Raw genomic sequence first — 11,160 nt, 5'->3', positions numbered from 1 at the left:
GGAGTAGGTTTGCAAGAACCGAACCTCGGTAAAACAAATCTCCGTGTCTCACTTGCCTATTCGCTTGGGATTTGTTTTGCGCCCTCTCTTGCGGACTCGTTCTTTATTCCTAACGCTAACCCCAGTTTGTAGTTGTGTTTATATTTGTAAATTTCAGTTTCGCCCTATTCACCCCCCCCCCCCTCTAGGCGACTATCAGGCCCCTTGGAAGGGTTCGACAACCGCCCCAGAGCATAGAGTCAGGGATGACTATGGGTACGTCCGTATATGGCCAAGGCTCGGGCTACAATCCCGAGGTACCCTAAGACATATCCGAGACCCTCGGGAGCGATTCATGATGGTATCTCATCGGAGGAAGGCATTGAGCCCTTGGACCCCACCGAACCGGTCAGGGACCAGACGAATCACCCGCATGTACTTTGGGGCGCATCTCTGGATCACTAGCCAACTCCTATCAAATGGAGCCCGGGCCTCCGCTCATTTAACCATTAATAGCTCACCGGAGACGTCATGCTCGTTGCCCACTGAGGGTAGCATGGCACTTTCCCCCTCTTCTTCCTTGTGGAAAGGCGATGAAGAGGCGTATCATTAAAATGTCAAGGTGTTTCTCGATCATCCTCTCGTCCGGGGGCTGCCCTTGCACCCATGCTGTGACAGAATTGTTGAAAACTACAGCAACCCAACACAGAGACTCGGGGGCTGCCTTTGCACGTAGGCCACGACCAGGTGACGAACAAAAGACAAGTCAACGATATCTACGGAGGGAAAATTTAAGACCTCGAAGGAGTCAACCACTCCTTCGAGGCCTCGGGGGCTACACCTGACGGGTGCGCTCGCGTGCACCCATCGGAAATAAGTCTACCACCTTTTAGGGTTAAGAAATATACCTGCACGAAGGCAAAAGAGCCCCAAAGAAAGTGTCAAGCACTTCCTTGGAGGCTCGAGAGCTATTGTCGGATATCGTGATTAGGGGTACCTGGATTACGCCCCTAAACTCGCTTAACCTCTAGACTACTGTCATACACACTCCCCAATGTCAAGAAAGTACGAGCCACGATTCGCCTGAGATCCCACTCAGCGGTCGATCAAAACTCTGCCTCGCCCGAGCCTGCCCTCGGGCGAGGACAGCACTCGGAGAAATCCTCATCCCGCTCGAGGTTCCCCTCCATGGTATAGATGTTTCTGCCTCGCCCGTCTCGGGCAAGGAGGACAACCCTGAACCTAGCCTCAGTCAAAGGCGCAGGAACCATGGGGACATGAGCATTCAATGCACGTGTGTACACCACGTGACATTGCAGGCGAACAGAAGCGACATGATCGCGATCCCGTCCACTTTCACCAACAACGATGACACATGCCCGGGAATAACGGCTACTGCTCCCCCACCTCGTCTGCTAACTTCGGATGGGACGTGCATATGGCAACGCATGGTCTGGCCCTCAGGAGGAAACTACGCCTCGCCTGAGCTCGGCCTCGGCCAACTACCCCCGCGGATCCCACAGAAGGCCACTTCTTCAACTGTGTTCTGCACAGCTGCGAGCCATAGAGCAGGCTCGGCCACAGCCTCAGGAAGACTTCCGCCTCGCCCGAGCATGGCTTCGGCCTTGATAATACCGACCAAAGGACGCCTGACATCACCAGAAGTTATATAGCTGACGTTGGATACCGTACGTATTGCCAAGAGCTTTTTGCCATACTTGCCACTGCTCCAACCACTACAACTCGGACAGCTCCTCCATCAGACAAGGTCGCACTCGCGACCTAGCCCCAAGCACTGGCCTCAACTCTCTGCTCAGTCAAAGATGCAAATATAGGAACCGAACATTTCCCTCCCGGCTCAAGTCAACAGCAAGTATAAAGGCCATACCAAAGGCCATACCGGCTACAGGGACTCGAACACACCCCCTCTCCCATATGCGACAAGCCCTGACACTCCTGGTGGCCCTCCTTGGGGCTATAAATAGAGGAGTCCAGTGCTTCAGGCAGGGGAGAACACTTCACGGTTTTCACCTTCACACAGATATTGGCACTTGGCTCAATCAACCCCAGGGCCTTGGGATCCTTTCACTCTCTCGATCGCTTGTATTTTCTACTGCAAGCGCTTAGGTGCATATAATGGCCCTGTTTGGCACAGCTGTTGCTTGTTGAAAAAGCAGCTTATCTGATAAGCTGGTGAAAAGCAGCTTCTGCTTGTTGGCTGCTTTTAGTATATTCTGAGAAGCATCTGAACTGATAAGCTGCTGCGGAAGCTAGCTGTTTAGGAGAAATTCTGCTTAAATTTGTAAAGAAGCTGAAAATAAGCTGTGCCAAACAGAGCCAATATAAGTCTTATCTCTCTCTGCTGGAACCAGGATAAAGAATTGTGTCATTGTATCACTCATCTAGGCCAAAAAAATACAACACTAATTTACTAGGACCCTCATGTCAAAACGCCCACACAAAACAAACAAACACATCCTTATCGCATAGCGCGGCGGCAGCTGGGAACGCTCATTCTCCGGTGCCCACCGTGTCTATGCGGCCGGCAGCCGGCAGGACACCCAAACGCACGCGGCCGACGGGGCACGCCCGCGTCATCCTCCCCGTCCCCGTCCGTGTGCGGTGCACTGCACACAGACACACCCTTCTCGACGGGCCTTCTCGAAGTCACCAACACGCGTGCAGTCCCGTTTGCTTCGCGTCATGTCTCGCGCACCACACAAGTCACCAACACCACACCACCAGCCCGGCGCTCACTGGCAGATCGGGCCCCATAAGTCAAAGTCAAACCCCTCGCATTTTATATATTCCTCTCGCCCCTACGCGGCAGAGGCCAACCCAGAAACATAGAAAAGGCGTGTACACCAAGAAGAAGCCGGCCAACCAACCGACTCCCCCGACCCTCCTGATCGATCGAGGGCCCCTTGTTCTAGCCAGTTGTCCCCTTCCCTCTCGCCGGCGTTGCTCCTGCCTGCTCCAATGGCCGCCGCCTCCACGAAGACGGCGAACATCCCCGCGACGATGCGGGCCGTGCAGTACGACTCCTGCGGCGGGGGCGCCGCTGGACTCAAGGTAACCGCGCAGCAGTTCTAGTTCCTTTACTCAACGAAGGAGGGGGCCCAGACTGCAGATTTAGTTGATAGCTAGCGAGCGGTTACTGGTTAGGGTCAGTTGGTAGATTCAGCAGTCCATGGACCAGTCGGCTTTTCTACTGGCACTTGTCTTCTCCCTGTTCCCCTTGTTGGAAATTCAGCCAGCTGACCTCAGATCCAGATTCCACCACGCTACAGATAGTTCGGCCTTTCTAGATATATTCTGACTGGTTACTGGTAACCTAACGTCGTAGATACCTCTAGACTTCTAGAGTGTGTCACGGTCAGCTAGTCTTTGCTGCCGAGAAGACCACTGCTGATTTCCACTTGGTGTCTACTGCAGATTTTTTTTTTAATCTTGCCCAGAAGTGGTCATCAGGTCAGACGAACGAAATTAATCTACTGGCACTGGGGTTGCTCAATTAGCTGACCGAGTGCTGACCGGTTCTGAATTTGGAACTTTCTAACTGATGAATGCTTTTTTACACACACAAGCATGTTCGATTGGGTTTAATCCGTACCGACTTCTACGTTATTTTTGTCTGATTGTAATTGCAGTAGTCTAAATAGACTGCTTTGATTCGAAGAGAACAGGCTCAGGAAAACTATCTGATTAGGGGAATCTGGTCCTTTGCTCTGCCACTTCATTCTGTTGCTAGTTGCTAAATAGTCCGAGTCAGCAAGATTTTAGATTTCCATTTTGTTTTCTGGTTGAAAATACACTAGGCCGAAAAATACTCGTTATGTTTTGAGAATCGTTCCTTTGTCTTCTTGCAAAGAAACCAGTCGACGGAGTTTCAAATTCCTCTCATGCAGCATGTGGAAGTTCCGGTCCCTTCGGCGAAAAAGAACGAGCTTCTGCTGAAGCTGGAGGCAGCAAGCATCAACCCAGTGGACTGGAAGGTGCAGAAAGGCATGCTGAGGCCTTTCCTGCCTCGTAAATTACCTTTTATCCCAGGTAATCATGCTCACTACTCATTTCATAGTAGTTGATTCTGACCTTCGATCAATAAGTTGGCCATTTATTTCATTTGTGTGTTAAGCAACTTCCCTTTACAAAACGGTATGTGCTTTGTTTGTTACTAATGCGGATACCTGATGTTTAGACTCGGGTTTAACTTGTTCCTGCTAATTGCTCCTACTTTTGCAGTGACTGATGTGGCAGGAGTCGTGGCTGATGTTGGTCCAGGAATCAATGGGTTCCAAGCCGGAGATCAAGTTGTTGCTATGCTCAACTCATTTGTAAGCACATGCTCTTAACTATGTATGTTAAGTGCATCACATCAGTCGGCCTCCATATGTTGTGTTCGGTGTGCTCATCAGTCATCCGTTATTGGAACTTGGAAGGGGTGTTCTGACATGACGTTAACAATGTCCTCTGTTTCGCCAGAACGGAGGTGGGCTTGCGGAGTATGCTGTGGCATCAGAAAATCTGACCGTCAAGAGGCCTCCTGAGGTATCTGCTGCCGAAGGCGCAGGGCTGCCCATCGCCGCCGGCACTGCCCTCCAGGCGCTCAGGACCATCGGCGCCAAGTTCGACGGTACTGGAAAGCCCATGAACGTTCTGGTCACCGCGGCATCAGGTGGCGTCGGCCTCTACGCCGTGCAGCTCGCGAAACGGGCTGGTCTCCACGTCACTGCCACCTGCGGCGCGCGTAACGTAGAGCTGGTGAAGAGCCTGGGCGCCGACGAGGTGCTTGACTACAGGACGCCGGAGGGTGCCACCCTGCAGAGCCCCTCGGGCAAGAAGTACGATGGCGTCGTCCACTGCACTGTCGGGACCAGCTGGTCGACGTTCGAGCCTGTGCTGGCCGCCACGGGGAAGGTGATCGACATCACCCCGAACTTGACTGCCATCCTCAAATCGGCGCTGCACAGTGTGACCTTCGCCAGGAAGCGGCTCGTGCCACTGCTCCTGTCGCCCAACAAGGCGGACCTAGAGTTCCTGGTCGGGCTGCTGAAGGACGGCAAACTCGAGACGCTGATCGACTCGAGGTTCCCGCTGAGCGAGGTGAGCAAGGCGTGGGAGAAGAGCATCGAGGGCCATGCCACTGGAAAGATCATTGTCGAGATGGGAGACTGATCTGGGACGCGTCCATTGCCGATAGAGACTTGCAGTAGCATCCACTAGGCTGTTGGACACTACAGGGTTAAAGTCAACATATACGAAGTAGTACTAGTATCTGAGTTTGGTCGTCGTACAAATTGTTCGTGAGTGGTGAGCCAGTTTATAGGCTTGTTTTTCTTTTGTTTTCAGCTATAAACTTGAACTTCTTGTACAGTTTAGGGTTTTATGGGGTTGCATGATAGATCCGCAAAGTTGCATTGTAATTACATATTTGGGACTTGGGAGTTGCTATATTTCTGCTTGAAACTTCAGAAATGTTTAGACAACATAACTACTTAAGGACACCTCACAAGAAGAAATTTAGGGTTTTTTTCTATATCCAAACAACAAAACTACATGTTGCCTAAATAATAATAAAAAATCAGGTAACATATTTACATGTTTACATATTTACGAAAACAGTGCATATTAACATGTTAGTCTACCAACTAGCTTTTATATGTGAATGCAGGCAACTATGTCGAAATCGAGATATCGAGATATTTGGAAATCATACAGTACAAAAATATCTCGACTTGTAGGTTATAAGTGTTTCTTTTTCTAACTTGACTGTCAAGGAGTTATTTACTAGTATAGTCCTCATTTTAAATTGCTTCTCTATAATATATTTACAAGTAACTTCTCGAAAACAGTATTTCATCCATTTCTATCTTCTTTTCTTATTTTCTACCACTTAAAAGAATACTTTTACTCATATTTATGATAGATTTCAACTCCTTTTGACCTAACCCTCCCAACCTCCACCCTACTTTATTTAGCTTAAGTTTGGATGAATATTAAAAATGTTTATGTTAAGTTTTTTACAAATTCCAAATAAAAACACGTCAAAGCACACTTACTATAAAACTTAACATAAGTAGAGAGAGGGGAAGAGTGCTACCGGTTATAGATTATTAGGAGTTAGGCTATCTACAACAGCTTACTCATCCATATAATCATATTCAAACTCCAATTTATGCAATCTACAGTATAAAATAGTGTTTTAGGGGATCATATGAGCAAACTGTTAGAATATACTGTAAGCCGTAAGAGTGAAAATATCTATTTAAACGGTAGAAAATAAGAAAAGAAAATAGAAATTAGTAAAATAAGAATAAAATAACTGGTGGGAACAAATAAGAGGCAAACAAATAACACAGATCATTAGATGGATTATATAATATAGATGCCTAGATTATGATAATCCATAAGCAAGTTATTAGATGCCTATATAATGCTGGAAGGAAACAGACATGGCCTTACTCATATTAGCAGCGCAGAGAATACTATAAATTGTTGGCACCTCAAATCAACCTCTATAAATTTGGCAATAAGTAACAAAAGGCAAAACACAAATCAGCTGCCCGCCGAAGCCAGTCATACTAGGACATCTCAACAGACGTATATTCTACAGTTAGTAACCGATATCACCACTGCTTTGCCTAGCCACAAAACAAGGAAGCATAAATTTATGACCCGTCTTTTGTTGATGGTCCTCACATGAACTCGAATCCACCACACCCACCACTCTTTTGGTCAACAATGATGGTGGCCATAAAACACAATCCATACCCTACCAAGAACTCACTTTGCGACAGCAGTGGCGGCTGATGGTGCCCGGGCACCACGACCGCTGGCTGCACTAGAGTGGTCGACCCGCTGGTAGCCGACATCACCACGCGATGAGCCACCCCTGCCGCCACCTCGGCCTCCATAATCAGATCGATAATTGAACTCGCCCCTTCCGTACCCTCTGCCTCCATTATATGTACCACGGCCTCTAATACCTTCACCTCGGAAGTTACCACCTCTAACTGGTGGAAACCTTCCTCCCCTGCTACCACCTGAGCCAGAAAATAATGACCATCAGTTCAAATAATAAACAAAACAAAAAACAGGTGCAAGGCAAGCTGCCTATCATGACAAAAAAAATGCACATGCATGGTTTTACGTGTGAACTTGTCTTTTGTTACTTTCCAAATCATTTGTGCTTCAAAAAGGGACACTTTTCCATAGGCAACCAAAATAATAAGTTAATGTTCTAATCATTTTTTCTGATGATTTTCTAGGGTACGCTTCATAGTCTTCACCTGCATCCTAACACAAAATGTCACAGCCATGCTTTTGTTTACCGCTATTGTTGCCTTCCAAAGAACACAAACAAATGCATATCCCTTCCTAAAATAAACGTACTGGCAGTCCACAAGCAGTAACTACTATTTTAGGTAGAAAATAATGGCAAAGGAATTTATGAACTTGCCACGAGAACCACCGGTAGTTCTTTTCTCTTCAACATAACATTGTCGTTCACCAATAGTAACAGGAGAAGCCTGCAATCAGGAGTTATTATCAGATAAAGAATATCAATAGCCCATAAGCCTATCATTCAAGTAAGCAGCACTTGTTGGAGCAGTTGTAGAAGATACTCCATCAAAAAGAGAAAAACATAACGTTGCATTCATGTTCAAAAAAGTTACACAACACCTAGAACACCATAACACCATACCAGATGACCAGACCCAAACCACACCTCTGAGCAGAAGAAATCAAGAAAACAATCAAAACGTAGTGGGTAATCGAGGTTTGTGGGTGGGTGAGGGCATGAGGCTCTGTGACATGGTCGAGACGAAAGATATCCAGACAGGGAAAAATATATCTAGACTTCAAATTTAAGAATTTGTCAGTTGTTAACTAGACAAAGCACTGGAGGGTAACAAGGGTCGTTGGCACAAAGCCATGGGCTAAGGCTATGACCAAGAGAATAAACAAAACAATAGCGGATTTGGATGGCTCTATAGTTTGATACACAATGTTCTTTGAGGGTGATTGATGGGATCCAACCCAAACGAAGCATATCAATCTAAACCCCTGCAGTACTAATATAACAAGAACTTGCCATATAAAGTATAATTTAGAAAAAAAAAAGTGCTATCATCCAACACAGTGCATAATCGATTAGCAGAAGTATCATAAATACCAATAACTATAAAAGTTAACTAGCTCAAAGAAAAACTTTGTTCCTGTGTTTTCTGCCAAAAATTGATCAATAACTTACAGAACCCAAACCCACAAATATACCAATATACCACCTAACTTATCTACTGGAACACCACTTCAGTGATACAAAACTTCAACTAAACTAAACTCACGAGTTACAGAAACCTTATGGAAGACCCAATAGTCATTAAAAAGAAATTGACATGAGAGCAGGGTGTGCATAAAATTAGATTAACTACCTATGCGTCATATCATAAAGCAACCTGAGAAAAATGTAAGGTTAATACCTCTATTGCAGTTTGAACTGCACTGGCATCCTCAAATTCTACAAAGCCATAACAAAACCCTTGGATCTGTGTTTACTCAACAGAAATACAAAGACAAATTAGAGAGTCAGTCTTGAAGGCTCTTAACTTTTTTTAGAACAAAATGAGAAGAAAAGCAAGTACCTTATTGCTTCTAACTTGGATGCCATCATGTTTAATGGCGCCAAATCTCTTGAACTCTTCCTCTAGTTGTTGTGGTGTGGCATTTAATGGCAGACTTCGCACATATATGGCATGTGCATCAACTTTGAAGATGATTGAAAAGCATGTCAAATGGTGCTGGTGCCAACTGAAATCAACGTTTTAGCTCCAAATTTGGATATAGATAATACCTTCTGGATCTTGAAAGCTGCCGCTCTGGGGATTAGGGGTGAAAGCTGGAGCATCAGCGACCAGAGCGGGGGCAGGAGAGGATTGCTTCTCTGTTTTCGGGGGTGCAGGCCTGGAAGGAACTGCAGGTGCTGGTGGTCGATATTCTTTCATAACTTTTACCTAGAGCATAACAAAAAAATGTCATAAAATGGTAACAGAAAAATATAAATGGCATGAAAAATAGACTCTTGACATTCTATACAAGGCACAGCCAACAACACAAATCAAGAAAGCCTCAGAATTTCTTCACCAGAAAGGCAACAACCCTGCTACAGGTAAAACAATACAGACAAAAGAATCGACATGAAAATAACCAAATTTTCGTTCATGTTCTGGAAACAAAAAAGTTAATTTAGAAGATCTGTCATATGGTGTGCAAGTAATTGTTCAGCAGATCACTTAATGCAGCATTGACACTAACTCAGATGTTTCACAAGATTTAAGCTTCAGACTACAGATAATGTTGGGAATATAGCAAAATCAACTATATGCTAACACAATTACACAAATTCACTATAATGTTTCAAAATATAAAAAGAAACCGTAGAAAGAATTGTTTTTTGCCTCGTATGGCCAGATATAATATTTTCAGAAATGCATGCACAAACTAAGGTACTGATTACAGCCAGTGATGTTGAGCATGGTATAAGAAAATGAATGGCTTTTGAAAACCTACAATTGAAGCATATGACTTCTTTGGTGCCTCCTCCGGTGGTGCGGAGGGAGATGAAATTGGTGGAGCCACTCCTACATTATTCGGCACTTCATTTATGACCTCAGGAACCGGTGTTTCCTCAACAATAGGATTCACGTCATTTGGTGGGTTACAAACCACCTCCCTGTTCAAAACTTCCTCCTTCGGATTAAGTGCAGGCTCTGCCACCTGGCACTCGGGCTGCGGCGAAGCATCTACAGACAAAGAAGAAAAGCAGTTCAAACACATGATTCAGATCACAGCAACGAAACATTTTCAAAGATGTTACACTGCTACACACCCTGAGGCACAGTCACTGTATCCCCTCCGACAGTGCCGTTGGCCAGGATAGAAGCAGGGGTGGCGGCCTCCACATCAGCAGCGACCACATCAGCAGCGACCTCCGTTGCCGGCTGCTGCTCGCCCCCCTCGTCCCCTCCCTCCTCTCCAACGTAGCGCAATATGTCGTTAAGAACAAAATAGCCCTTCTCCTGCGGCGCAAGGAAGAAGGACTGCACGAACTCGCGGCTGACGCTGTTCCTCCCCGTAAGGTGGCCCATGACGAGCACTGTGACGCCGCCACAGAGTGATTCCTGCGCGTCCACCGCCTTGATCTCCGCCCGGTCGATGCCCATGGACACGATCTTGTCGTTAATCGCCTGCAGAACCAGACGCACGCGCACATACACACAATCAGAGGCACACGCCACCCCAAAATCCCCTCCATTGAGGTGAGAATTAGGCCCGGGGGCGCCCAGATCTGGGCCGCGGGAGAGTAGCAGAGGCGGCGTGGGCGAGGAACTTACGTCCATGGAGGTGACCGTCTCCATGCCGTCGTCGCCGGTGCCGGAGGGACGCCCGAGGCGGCTGGACTCCTGGTAGAAGCGGTAGACGAGCTCCGGCGACTGGTGAAGGATGTTGTAGTACTGATGCACGAAGGCGTTGCCCACCTGTACAGAACAAGAGGAGGGCCGCCACCGAGCTCGGCGCACAAATCGAGTCAGCGCGGATCCAGCGGGCGAGCCCGGTCCCGGCGGCTGTCAGATCGGGGGGACAGTGATCTTACCACTTGCGCCGGCGGCGGCGGTCCGGACGCCGCGGCGGCTGGGGCTGCGGCTGCGGCGGGAGGCGGCGGCGGCGACGCCATCTTGAGAGGTCGAGGGGTTAGGGTTTTTGCGATGAGGGGGAGCGAACGGGGCAGAAGACGGGACTCGGGAGTCGGGACTCGGGAGAGAAGCGGAGGGGCGGCGGGGTTTGTTTCTGGAGTCTTTTCCCGCAAAGCTGGCGAGAGGAAACAGATAGCGAGAGATGGAAAGGTTGGTGGCGGCGGCAGCGGGCTTGGGGGTTGGGGCAGCAGCACGTGCGAGCCAAGCGCGCGTTAGAGGGGCCCGTGGGCCGTTACCCGTGGCCCGTGGGCGTTGGGACTTGGGAGCGCGGAGGCTGGACGGCTGTGATGGGACGGGAGGGGCGGCGGGTGTGGATTCGTTGGTGATCACGCATAAATTGCCATATTGTTTTACAATCTTCTTTCGGACATAGCGATAGTATGACTGACTAAGCTTTTCAACACCATCTTTCGGACAAACAGAATGT

At 47.8% G+C, this 11,160-nt stretch overlaps 2 protein-coding genes across 5 annotated transcripts; one reads left to right on the top strand and one right to left on the bottom strand.

Annotated features, from left to right (window-relative positions):
• Nucleotides 1–2,661: 2,661 nt before the first annotated feature.
• LOC100216803 (putative alcohol dehydrogenase superfamily protein) lies at nucleotides 2,662–5,454 on the top strand. 3 transcript variants are annotated; one of them, XM_035962933.1, is made up of 4 exons: nucleotides 2,662–3,051; nucleotides 3,888–4,029; nucleotides 4,222–4,313; nucleotides 4,462–5,454. In XM_035962933.1, exons 1-4 carry the CDS (start codon nucleotides 2,959–2,961, stop codon nucleotides 5,152–5,154), a joined length of 1,020 nt encoding a protein of 339 aa, XP_035818826.1. In that variant the 5' UTR covers nucleotides 2,662–2,958; the 3' UTR covers nucleotides 5,155–5,454. The 3 variants fall into 3 exon arrangements, with proteins under 3 accessions (XP_035818826.1, NP_001136674.1, XP_035818827.1); XM_035962934.1 differs by lacking the exon at nucleotides 2,662–3,051 and adding an exon at nucleotides 3,060–3,450; NM_001143202.1 differs by having other exon boundaries at nucleotides 2,883–3,051; nucleotides 3,888–4,313; nucleotides 4,462–5,387.
• Nucleotides 5,455–6,422: 968 nt separating this feature from the next.
• On the bottom strand, nucleotides 6,423–10,984 carry LOC100193813 (Nuclear transport factor 2 (NTF2) family protein with RNA binding (RRM-RBD-RNP motifs) domain). 2 transcript variants are annotated; one of them, NM_001358896.1, is made up of 9 exons: nucleotides 10,634–10,809; nucleotides 10,374–10,517; nucleotides 9,869–10,226; nucleotides 9,550–9,782; nucleotides 8,834–8,993; nucleotides 8,625–8,746; nucleotides 8,463–8,528; nucleotides 7,439–7,508; nucleotides 6,477–7,022 (listed from the first exon to the last, which is right to left on the bottom strand). In NM_001358896.1, the coding sequence occupies exons 1-9, from the start codon at nucleotides 10,712–10,714 to the stop codon at nucleotides 6,763–6,765; spliced, it is 1,494 nt and encodes a 497-aa protein (NP_001345825.1). In that variant the 5' UTR covers nucleotides 10,715–10,809; the 3' UTR covers nucleotides 6,477–6,762. The 2 variants fall into 2 exon arrangements, with proteins under 2 accessions (XP_008661434.1, NP_001345825.1); XM_008663212.4 differs by having other exon boundaries at nucleotides 6,423–7,022; nucleotides 9,869–10,517; nucleotides 10,634–10,984.
• Between the last annotated feature and the right edge of the window lie 176 nt (nucleotides 10,985–11,160).

This window comes from Zea mays, chromosome 10 (genome assembly GCF_902167145.1).
Source record: "Zea mays cultivar B73 chromosome 10, Zm-B73-REFERENCE-NAM-5.0, whole genome shotgun sequence".
In the NCBI taxonomy this organism is placed as follows: Eukaryota; Viridiplantae; Streptophyta; class Magnoliopsida; order Poales; family Poaceae; genus Zea; species Zea mays.
Note: the sequence above shows the minus strand (reverse complement) of the source record. Positions and strands in the feature narration are given on the sequence as shown.